This window comes from Phaseolus vulgaris, chromosome 11, assembly GCF_000499845.2.
Source record: "Phaseolus vulgaris cultivar G19833 chromosome 11, P. vulgaris v2.0, whole genome shotgun sequence".
NCBI classification, from domain to species: Eukaryota; Viridiplantae; Streptophyta; class Magnoliopsida; order Fabales; family Fabaceae; genus Phaseolus; species Phaseolus vulgaris.
In genome coordinates, this window is record NC_023749.2 from 35,929,711 (window position 1) to 35,949,339 (window position 19,629).

Here is a 19,629-nt window from a genome sequence, read left to right on the forward strand (position 1 = left end):
ATTATATAAATATTGATAATTATACTAATAAATATAATAATAATTATAAGATCACAATAAAATTTGACTACGTAATTATTTATATATTAATTTTAATTATTTATTTATTAATTATAATAATTTTATTTTAAGTCTTACTTTTATATGAATTATATATAAAGTCTTAATTTTAAGAAGCTGCCATTATATATATATATTATATTTATTGAGATTTTAATTTTTAAAATGACATTTAGAAATTGTATGATAGAAAACAACATACTGAAAATAACAGTAAATCCAATTAGTATTACTGAAAAAAGTTAATTATATAATAACTCATCATTCAAACGAGTCTAAAAGGGAATCCATTATTACTGCATAATGTATTTAAAATTATTAATTGAAAAATTATTTATAAAACAAATTTATGACTTTAAATAGTCATCATTAAGTATTTTATGTCAATTTTATTGGAGATAGAAAACTGAAAATATAAACAGAGAGAAGAATATTTATGTTCCTAAGCAGAAAATAAAGAGAGATAAAAAGACAGAATAATGAAAAGAGTGTTTTTATTTCTTTGAATTTAGTGAACACAAAAGGATGTGAAACAGTTAGCATTCCCATCGACATATGCATTGACTTGTTTCATTACACACACCCATTGCTTTCTTTCCGTATTTTTTGGGGCAATCTGTAAAACATTCTGCTTCACAATAATCGTGTAATGTTACGTCACAAAATCTTGCCTCTATCATTTTTAGTGGCCCTTCATTTTCTACATCATACACAAACACAGAATATTAACCAACCAACCTTAGACAAAAAATTATAAGATTGAAATGCTTAAATAAATTGAAAACAAAACATACCCATCCCAATGGAGAGAACAAGCAGAACAAACAGAATTGAAGAGAACATATTCATCTTAATCTGATTTTAGTGTAATGCACTCCTTCCTTACCTAATTAATAATTTGATATGAAGTTTTTAAAAAACATAGGTATATATATATAGATAATAATTACTTTATTATGAAGAAAATATTATGAGAATCTTCCTTTACCATAAATTTACACTCCAAATAAACATTAAAAAAAATTAAATATTAATTAATTTAGAGTTTAAAAATAATAGGAAACTATTTTATAATTTTTTTCTTAATAATAGAAACTACTTTAATAATAATTAAAAAATCATTTTTAAAGTAGCATTATATTTATTAATTATTAAAAATGTTAATAAAAATAAAATACCTTATATTTTCAATTAAAACAAATGATAAATTAAATACATTCCTATTATAAATTAGAGTAAATTAAAACATTAGACATAATTATAATGTAATTTTGATGCTATAAAAAATACTAAACAAATCTATATTTTGATCAAAATTAAATTTTAAATAACTATTTAAATACAATTATATTATTTAGAATACATGCATAATATAAATTAAAATTATGCATATAAAAATTAACAGAATAAATATATATTTTCTTATTTATTATATAATTATTCATATAATTTAATTAACATTTTTAAAGAATTATAATATATTATAACATTTACGTCATGACTGAATGTCGAAATGATAAAAGTTTAAGTAATAAATCTAATTTTAACTTTATTTTTTCGATAAAATAAATATTTTAATATAAAAGATGTTTATAATATTTTAAAAAAAATATATTACAATTAATATTTTCTATTTATATTAAAACATGATCATATAATTATAATAATTATTATAATTAATATTTATAATTATTATAAATATGAATATTTATGTAAATTATAATTATAAGATCCAATTTTAATATTAATTATAAATATTAAGTATAATTTTAAGATCCAGTTTTAATATTAATTATAATATTAAGTATAATTTTAAGATCCAGTTTTAATATTAATTATAATATTGATATTAATTAAAACATTAATATTAATTAGAATATTGATATTAATTATTGGAGAACATGAAAGTGATGGAGGCACTTAGAAAGGAAAATATGAAAATTTTAATAAATATTTTAATATGAAAACGATTTTTTTAAAATATTAAAAATAATTATATTAAAATATTTCTGATATGGACAGTGATTATATGCTCTTACTAACTTGATCTAGTCTTGTCAACAGGTGGAGTTCCCTTCATTTGGATTTCAGGCATCTCGAAGCAGCAACAGTAGAAAAGAAAAGTTAGCACAAAATCCACCACCAAGACCTAATCCAGGTGAGCCAACAAGAACATGCCTCATTCCAATCATTTTCACACTACTAACACTGCGAAGGTCTAAAGTTTGGACCAAGGACGGAAATCAATTTCTTGTTAAAGTACGAGGATGAAAAACATATTTAACCCTTAAAATAATTAAATTGATATTAACAAGAAAAAAAATAATTTAATGGAGGTTTATTTTTATATTACCAAGGGTTAAAACCTTTCTTAAATCATTTATCCGAGGTTACACTTTTCCTTGTTAAACCATCTGTTGGGAACTTATTCCCTGGGTAATGGAGGTTTTTCAAAATCCCCGTTAAGTACCATGAGTTTAAGAGTGTCCATAAAATGTTGTGAGTTTTAGAACCTTCGTAAAATTTCATGGATTTCAAAACCTCTGTAAAATACCTTAGATTTTAAAACCCCCATAAAATAACATTGGTTTCAAAGCTTACATATAATTACTCTAGGTTTATAATGTTTTCTTAATAAAGTTGTGTTACTTCACCTTCATAAAATTAATATGATCTAGGTTTTTGTTAATAAAGACTGTACTGACCAGTTCTCGGGCGTCGTTGACTATTAGTGATGTTGCGGCCACGTAAGCGGGGTCCCACGAGCAACATGGGACAGTGTCTAGCGAAGCACGTGCGCTAAGCAACCAGAGAGTGGTCTGACATTGGTCACCAGAATGTACCGACGTACCACTGAGCAGTGTGAGAGGTCAGACATCGAGACTCAAACAGCAGAGCTGGGCCACGAGAGGTGGATCCCAGGCCACGTACCAGTTATCAGTAAGGGAGAAGCCTAGGTCACGAGAGTTCATGCGTGTGGAGTGGATGACGCGTTCAGGCGTAACACAAGTATAAAGCTACTGGAAAGATACGACCATTGAGGGTCACGTTCCAAGGGTCGAGCTGCATGCATGGCGCGAGGACAGCTAAGGCGCTCCCAAGACGAGTGACCCCAGAGACCAGGTGCACGAGGAGGCATCCAGGTGGTCATCCCGTCAGAGGTTGCACTTTAGTTAAGGAACCCCACGCACTAGGTTATCCTAAGAGTGGGTAACTGCGGCGCTGGGGCCCACCCCCTCAGGAAGCCTATTTTGGGTAATGGAAACAGTGGAAACCCTAGTTTCAGTCTATATAAAGGGAAGTAACAAACTTAGCAAGGTACACTATTCTTTGCGCCGCTTACACATACAATCTTACGTTAAACAGTTTTGGTGTTTTCTAGCCCTAAGATTGACTTGGTCGTCGGAGTGCAAACGGCCTCTAGGACACCGTTTGTCTTTGTGTTTTCAGGCATTCAAACAGAGGGAAGACACGTGCAAGCGCAGGGATTCTGAGCGTGAGGGTGACGTAGACGCATAGAGACGTTTCTGGGTCAACCGACAGGAACAAAGACCTATCTCACCTTCTCCTTTCCTTATTCCAATTTTGTATCATGAAGATACTTCTTAACTCTTAGATTTATTTAATAACAAGTACATAAAGGGTTAAATGTGTTTTTTATATATTTTTTTTCGTTAAATTTGGTTTTCATACCTATACTTTAAAAATTGACTAATTAATCTTTCAATTTTAAATAAATGTATAAATTTAATCTTTTCTAATTACTTTATGACGATAAAAAAACGTCACTAAATATTAAAAAAAGTTAGATTTAAAAGAATTGTGTAAATTTAGTCTTGTGGTAAATAACTGTCACTATACATTAAATTTAAATGTAAAAAATATTAAAATCACATACTTTCAAAAATTAATGGAGTGAATTCATTAATTTGAAAATATAAGAAAAAAACAAGTTATATTTTCCCTTCTATAAATTTAATATTTTTTTATACTAAACATCTCATGTTTAAGGCAATTACATATTTTATATATGAATTTTCAATGTATTCTGCGAAAGTATTCAGTTTAAAATATTTAGATTCATGCAAGTTGAAGATTATACATGAACATATTTACAAGGTGAAGATTATCTTCATTTAAGTATCATGTCCATGTCTTACCATCATATATTAATTTTAATCCTGCAGGTTTGCTCATGCTTTCAATAAAATATGAATAAAAATTAATTCGATATCTCGCAGAGAAAATTTTAGTTATTAACGTTGTTTATGATGATCAACCGAGTGAACATGAAAAGTTTTAAGATTTGTAAGATTAAAAAATACTCATTAATTAATAACAAAATTTAATTATAAAAATTTATTAAGGGAAATTAAAATAATTAAGGTATATTATTTTTTATTACTTATCCTACCCTATTTTAATATTTGTTTACATGCATATATATTATAAACATATTTACATTATGAAAGGGGACCTTGATTGTTTAGATACAAGAAAAAAAAATATAAATGTGTTTTTCTTAATAAGTTAGAATAAATTTCTCTAAAAGAACTTTAAAAAAATAAGAAAAAATAAGTTTCTTTATGAGTTAAATAGTTAATACATAAATTAAAACTCATTTTATAACTAGTTATAAAAGGTAATCTTTTAACTTAGAAAAAAAACTTATTTCATATTCTTATATTCTTCTTCAACAAATATCATGAAGAAGTTTATTTAAACTTATCCAATATATATCTTTGTAGCTATCAATAACTCTTTGACAAAGTTGAATTCAGGCGAACAAAATGGCATTCTTTTCTCCCATTCGGTGATGCTTTAACGCTACAAAATTTAATAATGCATAAATGCAGAGCCTTCACTTTGGCTCATCTCGTATAAAACTCAAACTATGATCTTCTATGCTATATACAAAAGAATTTCTGAACTATGAAAAGTATAAAATTTAACTGCACATGAGTGGTGTATTAAAGTTGGTTCTTCAATTGCACCACTAAACCCTGCATGGACTCAATTTTTTGACTGAGTTCTTTGATAACAGTGAGGTGCTGAAAGGAAGACTCAGAAGTAGCAATGTCAGATATCAAATCAGTAATCTTAGCCTGTGAAGCAGCTACTGCTTCCTCAAGCAAAGTTATTGTTTGTTCCATACTTTTTCTTGGACTTTCATTTGTTGGGTTTTGTAACTGAGAGAGGCCTTGGCTAGAAACACTACCATCTATGCTAGGCTTCTCAGGACACAAATTCTTGTCAATGTCTTCACTTCCTGCATATCATCATAGCATTATCAAAAAAGAATAAATGAGAATAAATGAGAGCCAAAGCCAATATCTTGATTGTTTCTTGAATGCTCAAGGTTGTTTCTCCACCCATCCTACAAAACATTATCTGTATGGATAATGTCTTTGACATATGAAATCATTTAAGGAGAGGTTCTCACGAGACATAATTCATATTTTTGATTATCAGAAGATGATTTCTTCTTTCGAACAAGATTATAATAATGATTAGCAAAATCATGAAGGTTCAAATACAAAAGTGCAGTCTCAACAAATTGATTATACTCCTGGGTAGTATCAAACATTATTAGCTCTTTTACAACAATCCAAATCCAGTGGTAATGTTTCTAATCAAGTCTCTATTATTCCTTCCAACATGACAACACAAATTGGTAATAAATTTATTTCTTCCTTCAGTTCTTGGATTCTTGATAGTGGTGCTACTGACCACATTTGTTCTTCATATAATCAAATTAGTCTAATTTATGTCTAGTTACCAAATGGAAATCAAGTCATTGTCAATTATTCTAGAACTGTTTTTTTCAATCAAAATCATGTCATAGACAATGTTTTGTATATTCCTTGTTTCACTTTTAATCTTCTTTCAGTAGCAAAATTGATTGATAATAATCTTGTGTTCTTACCTTTGACTCTAATGGTTGTCACATTCAGAACAAGAACTACTTAAAAATAATTAGTTCAGCTAAGATGCGATATAAACTTTATATACTCAGGATTCCATCCTAAAAACTTTAAATCAAACCCATCAAATATGCACATACCATCAATATTGTTAATGTTGGTGCTAGTGATCTAGAAACCCTTTGAAATTATTTATTAGGACATATTTCAAACAAATGTATTGATGCTATGATGACTAAATATCCTTTTGTTAAATATAACAAATCTATTGTTTGTGATGTTTGTTATTTTGCAAAACAAAAAAGACTTTATTTTCCTATTAGTACATCTAAATCTAAAAAATATTTTGAATTGATTCATATATATGTATGGGGACCATACTAAATACCATCAATTCATGGTCATAAATATTTCTTGACCATAGTTGATTACTATTTGAGGTACACATTGATTTTTCTTTTAAAACAAAAATTTGAAGTTGTCAAGACTTTGGAAATTTTTGTTGTTTTTGTTAACACAATTTGAGATAGCAATACAAATAATAAGTGATAATGAGATTGAATATTTTATGACTAATTTATTTGTTAACAAATTAATAGTGCATCAAACATCATGTGTCAATACTCCAAACAAAAGGATATGTTCTGTCGAATATTCAATCCAGAGAAATTTTTGTGTCTAGGGATGTTGTCTTCTATGAAAATGTTTTTCCACATGAAAGGGTTCAAGATACTAACAATGAAACTAACAGTCCTTACATTCATGATCAATTTTTTTTACTGAAGATCAACCTATTTTGAGTCAGCCATCACAAGCCATTCTTGCACATTGTGATAATGCTGAAAATAACAGTAATAATAATTGTAAGTCAGAAATTGAGGTTCCAAAAGAAGTTTGTTCCCATATAGACCAAAACCTCAATGTAGATCACGACACAAAACAAAATTTTGAATCAGACCAGTCTGTCCGAATGAGTACCAGAATAAAAAAAACCACCTAAGTATTTAAAGGACTATCGTTGCAATCTTAATGTTTCCAATACATTTTCAAGAGTTAAATATCCTTTAAATCTTGTTGTCTTATAACAATTTACCACCTTCTTACACATATCTTGTTATGTCTCTTTCTTCACACCATGTTGAGTCAAACACTTATTCTGAAGCTGTGAAACATGACTGTTGGAGAAAAGCTATACAATGTGAGATATCTTCTTTGGAGTCAAATCAAACATGGGAGATTGTTCTTTTGCCTAAGGAAAAAACAACCATAGGTTGAATCGAAATAAAATATAAAGTTAATGGGACAGTTGAAAGATATAAAGCACGACTAGTAGCAAAGGGATACACACAAACAGAAGGCATTGACTATCTTGATACTTTCTCTCCAATAGCAAAGATGACCACCATAAGGTTGTTTCTTTCTCTAGCTTCTATCTATGATTGGGAATTGAAATAATTAGACATAAACAATGCCTTTTTATATAGAGAGTTGAAAGAAGATGTATACATGGTTGCTCCTTCTAGATTGACTTCTACTCAACCAGGACAAGTTTGTAAATTAAAAAAGGCTTTTTATGGCCTTAAGCAAGCCAACAGAGAGTGGTTTGCCAAATTGTCATCAGTTTTGCTTTCTATGGCATATACTCAATCTATGAATGATCATTTCTTGTTCATTAATTCTTTTGAAGGATCTTTTACAACATTATTGGTGTATGTGGATGATATAATATTGACAGAAAATGATAAAAAGGAGATTGAGCGAATCAAACATTCAAGATCAATGATTTTGGGAATTTAAGATATTTTCTTGGTCTTGAAATATCATGAAGTAAGAAAGGGATAATGGGGAATCAAAGGAAAAATACACTAGAATTGTTAACAGATGCAGACAATGTAGTCAAAATCGCGAGTAAACTCGCAAAAATGTACGATTCAGCGATTCTGGAGCCAAAATCGAGTTGACTCGCATGACGGATCGGTGCCGGAGCGGATCGCACCGCATCGCCGCGGAGCTCGCTGCCTCGCTGCCTCGGAGGCCGTCTCCGAGTCGCCTCGCACTGTGGCGCGGCACAACCTAACCCTAAAAAATCCCTAATTTATTTTAGTCTGGTGCGGCCCAATGCGGCCAGTGCGGCCCAATGTGGCTAGAGAGGCCCAATGTGTGTTTTTTTAGAGTGAAACCCTAAAAAAATTAGAAACCCTAAACAACACAGAACAAAACCTACCGCCTCCGCCTCTGCTCGCGACGCCGCCTACGCCCCTGCTCGCGATGCCGCTGCTCTACTCGCGACGCCACCTCCGCCTCCGCTCGCGACGCCTCCTCCTCCTTCGCTCGCAATGCCGCCTCCTCCTCCGCTCGCGACGCCGCCGCTCTGCTCGCGTCGCCTCCTCCGCGAACATTCTCCTCATCTCTTCTCTCTCATTTTCCATCACATGCTATTTTTTTATTCTACAAGACAGTGCCTTCTACTATGGATTCAGGAGGTGGGGACAGTACAAAAAAAGGACCCTGGATGGAATCACTGTATTTCCATTGATGGGAAATCAAGAAACGTGAAGTGTAAATATTGTGAGAAGATTTTAATTGGGGGTATCTATAGGCTAAAACATCATCTTGCATGCACTTCAAAAAATGTTGGAGCATGTCTTGCTGTTCCAGAAGAAGTTAAAAATTTAATGTTGGGTACTGTTTCTATGCTGCAGCAAAATTTAATAAAAAAATCTATGTTCGAAGTAGACTTGGAAAGCTATGTGAGTGATTCTGAAAATTTTAGAAAAAGACCTTCTCAAGAAGAGAGTGTGGGGGGTGAGTCATCAAGTATTTTCAAGAGAAGAGGAAGTCAAACTACTATCAATTCCATCTTCAAGAAAAGTGAGAGGGAAGATACATGTCAACAAATTTCTTTATTTTTCTACAACAATGCTATTCCCTTTAATGTAGCAAGGAGTGAAGAGTTCACTAAAATGGTTGAAATGATTTCCAAACATGGCCCTGGAATTAAGCCACCATCATACCATGAAATCAGGGTGAAATATTTGAAGCAACAAGTTGAAAAAACCAATCAAATATTGGAAGAACATAGATTATGTTGAAAAAAATATGGTTGCACAATAATGACAGATGGGTGGACTGACAGGAAGAGAAGAACCATACTTAATTTTCTTGTAAATAGTTCAAAGGGGACTATTTTTTTGAAGTCAATTGATGCTTCTGACATATCTAAGACAGTTGGCAAAATTTTCAAGATGATGGATGATGTTGTTAAAGAGGTTGGGGAAGATAATGTGATGTAGATTGTAACTGATAATACAGCAAATTACAAAGTAGTTGGAGATCTCTTAATGCAAAAGAGAAGAAAATTGTATTGGACACCATGCGCAACACATTGCATTGATTTAATGTTGGAAGATTTTGAGAAGAAAATACCACTCCATCAGGAGACTATATCAAATGGTAAGAAAATAACAACCTATATCTATTCTAGAACTAGTCTTATTTGCTTGTTGCACAAACATACTGAAGGGATAGATTTAATAAGATCGGCTAATACTCGTTTTGCCACTTCTTATTTAACTTTGGGATGTTTAAATGAGAATAAGAAATCACTTATTAGGATGTTTACATCTAAGGAGTGGCAATCTAGTCAGTGTGTAAAGACTAGACATGGAAGGCTTGTTGAAAATTCGGTATTGAATAAGGGATTCTGGTCAAATATTTTGAATTGTTTAAGGGGTGCTCTTCCCCTAATTAAGGTGTTGCGCATGGTGGATTCTGATGAAAAACCAGCCATGGGTTTTATTTATGAAGAGATGGACCTTGCTAAAGAGAAGATACAAAGTCTCTTCAATGGAGTTAGTAAAAGGTAAATAACTAATTACCTTTCACTTTTATTTCATTCCTAATCTTTTTTAGAAATATAAATTTTGTTTCTATATTTATTTATTTACTTTTATCTTACATAGTTACACTCCACTTTGGGAAATCATTGATCAAAGATGGGACAACCAATTGCATAGGCCATTACATGCTGCAGGCCGTTATCTAAATCCCATTTTGCATTATCATCCGGATTTTAAAGTTGATTATGAGGTGAAACGGGGGATGTATGAATGTTTAGAGAGGATGGGAGGAGACATTGATGAGATAACTAAGATTGATGCCCAAATTGAGGGTTTCAAGAGCAAATCTGGATTTTTGGGTAGTGAAATAGCTCAACGTGCACTAAAAAAAAAACTCCAGCACAGTGGTGGGAACAATATGGTGATGCACTTCCGGAACTACAAAGATTTGCAGTTAGAGTTTTGGGTTTGACTTGTAGTTCATCCGGGTGTGAGCGCAATTGAAGTGCATTTGAAAGGGTAAGCATTTAAATTTATGAGTTCATTTTATAATTAAAATTTATGAAGGGATAAATTTATGATGTTATAATTATTTAGGTCCACACGAAAAAAAGAAATTGTTTACACCAGAAGACCATGAATGATGTAGTCTTTGTGATGGCTAATTCAAGATTGATGAAGAGGAAGGATGTTAGGAACACAAAAAACTACAACATTGATGAGCTTGCCTCTGATGAAGAATGGACAGTGGAAGATAATGAAGCAAATGATGTTGAACTTATGGATGATTTGGATGAAGTTGGAGAAGTTGAACCTATGGATGATTTGGAGGTTCCTCCAATTGCTGCGGATGATGAAGGTCTTGGCATAGATAACATTAATGAAAATGAAGATCTTGTAGAAGAGAATGATGATTATCCTTTAATTAATATGAAGGATTTCCTTGGATAGTTTAATTGTATTAGATATTTGTGAACTTAGTTGTTTTTTGTATGAACAATTTATGATTTATGAAACTGTTTCCAGTTGTGTTATGTATTGAATATTATTTTTCATATGTTAGTAACTCTTATGAGTTGAGTTACGATCCTCGAGTTACGATCTTTTAACTCCTTCCCGATCCTCGTACGAGTTACGAGTTTGACTACATTGGATGCAGGTCTTTTAGCCTGCAAACTTGCACCTACTCCAATTGATTATCATGCAAAATTATCTTCTACTGGAAGTGTTCCTTTCACAAATATTCAAGCCTATAGAAGATTGAATGAAAGACTTATGTATCTCACTAATACCCGACCTGACGTAACCTTTTATGTGCAACAACTTTCTCAATTTCTTGTTACACCTGCACTTGCTCACTATAATGCAACAATTGGAATTTTCAGATATGTTAAAGGAGCTCCGAATCTTGATGTATTTTTCTTTTCCAACACTTTTGCTCATTTAAAAGCCTTTTGTGATAGTGATTAGAGCACATGTAGTCATTCAAGACAATCAATGATTGGTTTTAGTGTGTATCTTGGAAATTCTCTCATATCATGGAAATCAAATAAGCAAGGAACAATATCAAAGAGTTCATGTGAAGGTGAATACAGGGTAATGACCACTGTTACATGTGAAATTCAATGACTAACTTCTCTTTTTCAAGATTTCAAAGTTCCTTTTGAGCAACCATCACTTTTGTATTGTGACAATGACTCAACAAGTAATCTTGTGTTTCATGAGCGTACAAAACACATAAAAAAAGATGATCACATTGTTAGGGAAAAATTGAAGTAGAGTCTCATATATTTGCTTCTCATTTCTACGACAGAGCAACTGGCTAACATTTATATCAAAGCCTTAAGACTTTAATCTTTCAAGAGTATTTGTTCCAAGTTGGGTCTTATCAATATTTGTTCCTCAGTTTGCGGGGGGCTAACAAAGGATATGGATACAAGGTTTCTAGAAGGAAGCTAATATTAATTTTCTCTTTTCTAATTCTTAGATGTTTCTCTTTGTACATATGTGTTGCCTTTATTTTGTTTTTTCTTATTCTAGTCTTTATTGAATTTTTATTTTACATTATGTAGAACGAGCGAGTGTACATATTCAGACTTTTTATTTTGATTTAAGTAAGAAAAATAAAATAAAAGAAATATGCACTCTCTCTTAATCTTAATGACATGGATACAAAACCAACCATTCATTGCCAATGAAGAATGTTAAACCTGAAATCCATGTCCACCCAATCGATCAAAATGCAGTTCTAAGATTTATAACAATGACAGCACTTGGTAATTGGTAAATTAAGTTAAATTAATTCCTAATTAAAAGCATTGTATAGAGAAGAAAATCAGGAAGCGTACCTAGATTGCCAAGGCGGTCAATTACATACTGGCCGACAGAACTTTCTAGATTAAAGAGCCGTAAAATTCCAGCCGTTATTCGTCCCAAAGAATCAATTTCGGATTTGCACAGAAAAGTGAGGTGTTGGACCTCTTCCTTCGTCACAACTGTCTCAGTCTGTATAGTAAAATCTTCATTACACATCACCTTTCAATAAAACACACTCAATCACTACATTACTTTAAATACCAAAGGCAAAGAAGCATTACCGCTTGTCTTATATAAAACTTTAGATTCTCCACTTCCCAATTAACCATTTCATCATCTTCATTATCTTCACATAATATCATGCCTACTTCAACATCAACTCCCTCAACTTCGTCACTCAATTCTTTTACTCCATTTACAGTTATAATTGATGAAGAATTGTCGTTTTCGGTCTGAGGCTTCATGATCTTCAACCCTTGAACCCCAACCTGCAAGTTGTGCCAACATTTTAAAGGTACAAAGGACAAATTTAATAGTAAAAATTATTAAATAAAAATTAATTTTACAGATAAAAATAACTAGTTATTATATTAACTAAATTAAATAGTATTTTAGAAACTAATAAAATTATTTATATTTATATTAATTTCTATTATTGATAAATATTTTCTAGAGTTTGTGACTAATTAGATATCAATTTAAAAACTATTTATCAATAATAGAAACTAATTTAGATGTCAATAATTTTTGTAGTCTTTAAAATAATATATCTAGTTTAGTTAATACAAGAACTAAACATTTTTAATCTCTAAATTTTTTTTATTTAATAATTTTCATGTAATATTACAATAAGATAAACTGATAAAATGAACCAAAAGTGTGTACACTTAGTAATATCTAGAATTGTATCTACACTTACTTTTTTTCTTAAGTAAGGAAAAGATAACGTACATACAACTCATTATATCTTTGATATTTTCGTATTTCCTTCTACGTTTAGCTATTTTCCTATAATAACTCTTCCGTATATTTCTACTTTTCTTCATGTGGCTTATATTGTTGGGAATCTCTCCTTAATTTAATGAGGATCGTGACCATGAATCTTGATAATTGATCCATTGAATATATTCAATGATGACCATTTCAAAGTCTTGGAAATATATCTCTCTTGAAAACTATGAAGTTCAACCTTGAAAGTTGAAGATAGTATTTTCAAGGTATCTTGAAAATGTGACAGACATTAATTATCCACTATCTCTTTATGAAGAAGTATTCCTCTCATTCTCTATACAAAGGAAACTTGTGAGGAAAAGAAAGACAAACAAGTGTGAAGAGCAACATAGAAAGTAAATATAACTGGAGTTCTTTTGAGTGAGCATAGTGATCTCAAAAGGACTTAACGAGAGAAGAAAGCAAAACAAGGAAAAAGAGCTTAAGGCATATAACCCCTAACTTTGCAAAAGCTAGATGTAGTAGGTGTAGGTTCTTGTATAAGGGTTGAGACACCCTGAAGTGTTCCCTTTTAATTTATTTATTTTTTAGTGATAAAAAAACATAAAAAGTAAATGAGAGAGTTGTTATCCACCTTAGTGTGAAATTAGAAATCCTAGTGAGAGGCTAGAGAGATATTATATTTCATCCTTGTTGGGAGAAACAAATATTGTAATCCTACTTTCATAGTGGAAAAATTTTCTAGACTAGGTTCATGGATTTTTGTTTCTCAAGTTGAGAAAGTTTTCCCATATTAAAAATCCTTAATGTCCTTATTCTAATTTGCTCCATTTTCTTTTGTTTGGTTGTTGCTTCCCCAAGTATCCATTTTGTATCTACACTAAAGAGGGAGAAGTAGTTTTTATCTTCCCAAACACATATCTTACCAAACAAAACAACGGCATCGGTTCCTTGTTGGCAACTAGTTGTTGGTTGATCAATAATCATAATTTGAGGGGGAATGTTAATGTCCTTAAAGCTGTCACAATTATTATTTAATTAGACATTATATTGTACATAAACAATTTTCTGTAAATTACTCTAAATATCTGTAATGTCTCCTAGAATTGTCTGCTGTAAAGCTCCTAATGGCTATTTAACGAGAATGACCCCAAGTGGGTAGATCAGTTTTCCGCAAACAGTACTACTAATTATTTTTGATTCATTTCTAGTGATTTTCTGACAAGATTCTTGTTAATTGTGCGCGAGAATGTAATTGGATCCAAAGCATGAATTGCTCGACAAGGAAGATTGCTAGAAATCAAGGTTGTGGATTGGATTTGTTAAACTTTAGGGAAAAGAGAAACAATATTGAGCTAGTATGTTTTTGAGACACTACGCGTTTTATTTATATTAAGAAAAAGTGATTACTATTTTTTTTATCAGAAAAAAAAGTGATTAATATAATAAATAGAGAAGATTTGATATCCTCTCCTAAAAAGTATAATACGGGAAATAAATAGAAATGTTCCTTATAATACATATATATTTTAGATATTCTTAATATATAGTATTATCAGCTTATTGTGATAATAATAACAATTCTTGATTATATAGGATCAATTCCCTATTTCTATAATTATAAGATTCCTCTCAGTTAGAGCATATAAGTTGTATGTGCTTAGCTTGCTGCAAAAAATCATGAAATGAAAAGTAATTTTAGAGACAAAAAATAATTAGTTGCTATAATGACTAAATTATAGATCATTTTAGGGACTAAATAAATTTTTGATTTCTAAATTAGTTTAATATTATTTTTAAATGATTTATAAATTGGTATCTAATTAGCAACCAATGTTTTTACAACCAAATTTAAAAAATTAAATAATTAGTAATTAAAACATTGGTAACTAATTAGATACCAATTTAGAAACTATTTAACAATAATAGAAACTAATTTAGAAACCAATTTTTTTTTTTAATTTTCAAAATGGTATCTAATTTAGTTTCTGTTGCAACTAATTATTTTGGTATCTAAAAATTGTATAATAAATTCTCAATCTTCTTATGTACTTTGGATGCGCTTGTTTTCTCATTTAAAACCTTATCATTCTCTTAAAACTTGATTTTAAATTTGAGGTGTGTATTTTCCAGAGATATTCTCAAATACAAAGGTTACAATTGTCTATCATCCAATGGAAGAGTTTCCATTTCAAAGGATGTTCGATTTAAGGAACATGAATTTCCTTATTCTCGTCTTTTTCCTCATATTCCCAATACTGTTAAAGATCTCATTGAGTATTTTAATTTAAATCTCTTTCTTACACCACCTCCAACGTCTGACACTACTTCATTTCCTTATGTGCCTATTAATTCTGCAAAACAGTCATCTTCATCTAGTCTATATCTATTACTGCACCTACTGTAAATACTGAACTTGTACATAATACAACACCTCCTCTTAATACTCACCCTACGCAGATTAGGTCCAAATCTAGTATTGTTCAACATAGAATTCCCCTTTCACTTCTTCTTTCTCATTCGGAACCAACAAGTGTTACGCAAAAAGATGCTGATTGGTTGGCTACAATACAGCAAGCAAGAGTATGATGCTCTCGTGCAAAAAAAAAAATGCATGGGATTAATTACATTATCCTCTAATAGACGAGTTGTTGGTTGTAAATGGGTTTTTTAAGTCAAGGAGAATGTAAATGGCTCAATTAATAAATATAAAGCATGACTGGTGGCAAAAGGATTAAGTCCATGGTTTTGTTTTTCATGAGATTACAACAAAGCTTCATGCAACTTTTTTCAGGTTATCAAACTTAAAAAGTCTACATAAATGTACGAGAGCTCCATAAACTCATAGTAGAGACACAACCGTAAACTCGTAAGAATTTACTTCCCATAAAAAAAAATTTAGTAGTGAATGAGATATGCACTTTCCTCTTTCCTAATCTGCCCAGTTAAAATTTCCCTAGCATATATATATATATAGTACCATAATCTCCCCAATTTGGTGCCCTAATCTCCCAAATTAAACCAAAATTTCCCCAATTTGCTGCCCTAATGTCCCCAATTAAAACAAAATTTTCCCAATCTACTACCCTAATCTCCCCAATTAAAAAAATAATCTCTAGCAGCAACCAAAAATCGCACCAGCACCAACACCACCAAGAGTCTCACCTAATACCAGATGACCACCGCACAACCACTACACGACCATGAACATGAGTGTTGAACGATTGAAAATGAGACAAAGGCAAGCACGAACTCGATGAACGCGACCATGAACAAAGGTGAGGCGACTGAGAACGAATAGAGGTGAGCAACAACGAACGTGATGAACAATCACAACGCAGCGACCTCAAACAACCTTAAGCGAGTTCACCAGTTTACAACAAGTCTACCGAGTTTGTTTTAAGAACAAGTTTGCTTTTGAGTTAACTCAGAACAAGTTTGTTTTTGAGTTAGAATATAGAAGTTTGGCTCAAACCTCTACTGAACTATCATGGATTTCTACACTACTCACAAAATTGCATATTTCCTACACTACTCCATCTAAGTGTTGTATCCATTTTTGGCCAAGTAGTTCTGTATTTATCATATTCCTGCTCTTGATCTATGGGAAGATGTTCTAACAAAGGTGCTATCTTCAACTCGATTTACGTTTGTTCGCAGTAAACTCAATGTGAACAAATTTTCTTCTGACAGATCTTCTCCTTGAGTTCAAGGGGGATGTTAGTAAGAGTTGTTAGTATACAACTGTCCAGTTTTTTGCTTGTATGTTAGTGTACAGTTGTCCAACTTTTTGCTTGTATGTTAGTGTATGGTGTTTAGTTGTTTACTTGTATGTTAGTGTACACTTGTCCATATTTAGCTAACAGGTGCTAGGCGGTAGCAAAAACAGCTGCTAAACAATGCAAACACTATAAATCCTTGTAATATTCATTTCATTCGGTTGTTCAAGAATTAATTAAGTTTCTCTTGTTCTGTTTCTCTAGGACTGCTTATATAGGTTCAACTCCTTATTTTTATAATCATAAAAGGTTTCAAGCTCTAGACATTATGCTAAAGGTCATGCTACAAAGAATTTAGAGTTTAGAAAGAGAATAAAAAACTATGTTTGGTATGCATATATGAGAGCTTAAACAAGGTATTTTTGAACAAAGATTGAGCCAACTGCATTTAGTTATAGTTGCAGAGACAAACAGACTTTTAGCTACTACAAACTGATTAAAGGTCATGTTAGAGAGAATTTAGAGTTTAGAAAGAAAAAAAAAACTATATGTCTGTTATTCAAATATGACCTTAAGTAAGGTATTTATGGTCAGGGATTGAGCAAACTAATTCAATTACCGTTGCATAGACTGACAGACTTCTAACAACTACATAACTACTGGCCACTTAAGGGTGGAATTTACTTATATCTCTATTGGTTGGTGATTTGCCTTTGAGCAAGTATAGTCAATCCTACCAGCCTGTCAGCTAAGACAGTGAAAGTTAATAGGATATTGGTTCACTTAATGGTGGAAAAGCCTATCTTCTTATACTTTTAGTTATTTTTGGAACATTTTTTGGGAAACCTTTTGTATTTACTCACAGTATATGGAAAGTTGCCGCCCAACAGCTAAGGGTAATGAAATCATGCATGTATGTGAACAAAACTTTACACATACATTTAACACTTACACACTGGATCAATTTTGAAGAAAGAAGGATGCATGTCTTTACCGTAACCAGTTCCACAGGATATTGTTGTATTCTTTGTGATTGTGCTTTTCTTTCTGGAGCCTTCTTTGGGCAACTTTTTGCATTTACTCGCAAGGTATGGAAAGTTGTGTGCCAACACCTCTCTTCTCTGTTTGCATCATAGGTTGAGAACCACCATCTTTTAGCCATATCTTGTGCACCTTCAAGAGCAAATAACCAGTCTCTCAACTCTATAGTTACATCCACGGTATCTGGCTTCTTCAAGTTTGAAAAGCTGGTACGTTTCCCTTCTCTCGTAGTTTCAACTGGCGTAAATGTTTGTAAGAAAACTATACTTTAAAGTAACAAACAAAACACGAGGAATATGACATAAAAATTTACTATATATAAAGCAGTGACACCAGCAACGGAAAATGAGAATAGACTGTTTTATACCATTTTCTAAATTATCAACAATCAGAGGTGTTGTCTTAAAAAGTTTTGCCAATGGTCCAGTTTGTAAGTTTTCCAACCCTTTAGACAAACCCTTCCCTGGACCACCATCGGGCCCTAGTATTCCAAATCGATGCAGGAGGGCCTCAGAGTAGTTCATTCCCCCACCAAGACGAACATCAGATATAGAAGCTGAGACATTTAAAGTATGTGACTCCGAGTCTACTTCACAAAATGGTATGACTTGCACCATACGTATGTCCAGAAAGGGGAATGAATGAACATTTCCATTATGTAGATGTTTTTTGTTATGCACCCAGAAAACAGGTCTCAGTTTAGGGTGTCCATTATCACTTATTGTGGGAACATTTTCGCTAGTACTAAAATATGAGTCATTTTCACATGTGAATTGCTCTTCAGAATCCAGACAGTCTATCTGAACTCTCTCCCAAACTAATGTGGATGAAACGGCAATAGCACCACCAAGAGTTCTATGAGTAGCACTAGCAAACAAATCATCTCCGACAAACTGTACTAGAGGCATTCCCTCAGAATTCACAGAAGAGGACTCAAGAAATTGAAGTTGGAGATTGTTTATTTTCAAACTTGCAGAAGTGTCACTGGGAATCTTGTCCATCAGATTTCCATCTAAAGATATGTTCCTGACATCCTTCAATTGTTTATTATTTCCAGCTATGGCTAGTTTCTCGCTAACACTCCCAAAATAAGCATAGAGATGGAGGACAAAAAATAATTGTTCAACTGAAGTGTTGGATAGATACTGTTCACAAGCAACACCAACCCTCACGATACCCCCTGGAGGAGGAACCTTTAACAATGGACTACCATCAGCAGTTGCCATAGCTACTTCTATGCAAGCATCTTTTAGGTCAACACATCTCCACAATCCAGATGTCCATCCGAGAGAGCTCTGATGTCCAAGCTTGTCAGTAGTTGCTTCCAGAGATAAAGTAATCTGGGATGCTCCAGCAGTCCACTTCTTCTGACTGGCATCAATCGGTTGATCTTCCCAAAGACAGAAGCAAGCAGGATCCTTCTTTAGGTTCAATATTCTCAGTTTCAATGAGGGTGAATCTGAAAAGAAAAGATTTTCAATCCGAAGCCTTGCTCCAGCAAAAGAGTTCTTCACTGTATTGTTCATATTCGTTTTAGACATATCCAGATGAGTCTTATCCGAAGGAACAGTAAGATCCAGACCCTTGAGATTGAAAATAAAAGATTTTACTGAGAAATCTGGTAAAATGTCACCAGGATTGACAACAATACCATCAGCCAAGAATGATGATATCTTGAGGCATGTTTCTTCCTGGAGGTGAATCTGGGAAACAAAGAAATGTTATAAAATAACATAATTGGCATAAAAAATTTAAATAGATGCACAACCTGACCATTTG

The 19,629-nt window shown here is 32.2% G+C and overlaps 2 protein-coding genes and 1 long non-coding RNA gene across 3 annotated transcripts in view; 1 reads left to right on the forward strand and 2 right to left on the reverse strand.

The window, feature by feature from the left end:
- Nucleotides 1–537: 537 nt before the first annotated feature.
- LOC137810725 (uncharacterized) lies at nucleotides 538–944 on the reverse strand. Its single transcript, XR_011080957.1, has 2 exons — nucleotides 855–944; nucleotides 538–760 (listed from the first exon to the last, which is right to left on the reverse strand). It is a non-coding gene; the product is annotated as an uncharacterized lncRNA (long non-coding RNA).
- A 3,920-nt stretch (nucleotides 945–4,864) lies between these two features.
- Nucleotides 4,865–19,629, reverse strand: part of LOC137819395 (uncharacterized) — a 60,555-nt gene continuing 45,790 nt past the window's right edge. Inside the window, exons 16-20 of the mRNA XM_068623232.1 lie at nucleotides 18,218–19,553; nucleotides 17,804–18,087; nucleotides 12,421–12,627; nucleotides 12,172–12,328; nucleotides 4,865–5,329 (exon numbers count right to left, since the gene is read on the reverse strand). Of these exons, the coding sequence (XP_068479333.1) occupies nucleotides 5,031–5,329; nucleotides 12,172–12,328; nucleotides 12,421–12,627; nucleotides 17,804–18,087; nucleotides 18,218–19,553 (2,283 nt within the window). The 3' untranslated portion in view covers nucleotides 4,865–5,030. The remainder of the gene's footprint in view (nucleotides 5,330–12,171; nucleotides 12,329–12,420; nucleotides 12,628–17,803; nucleotides 18,088–18,217; nucleotides 19,554–19,629) is intronic.
- Nucleotides 9,469–10,414, forward strand: LOC137819409 (uncharacterized). Its single transcript, XM_068623256.1, has 2 exons — nucleotides 9,469–9,846; nucleotides 9,947–10,414. Exons 1-2 carry the CDS (start codon nucleotides 9,599–9,601, stop codon nucleotides 10,293–10,295), a joined length of 597 nt encoding a protein of 198 aa, XP_068479357.1. The 5' UTR covers nucleotides 9,469–9,598; the 3' UTR covers nucleotides 10,296–10,414.

Excerpts from the sequence above, each read along its gene's own strand:
- LOC137819409 (XM_068623256.1), top strand. The coding sequence starts at position 9,599 with ATGTTTACATCTAAGGAGTGGCAATCTAGTCAGTGTGTAAAGACTAGA. Across the intron at positions 9,847-9,946 it reads TTCAATGGAGTTAGTAAAAG|TTACACTCCACTTTGGGAAA; the intron begins GTAAATAACTAA and ends TATCTTACATAG.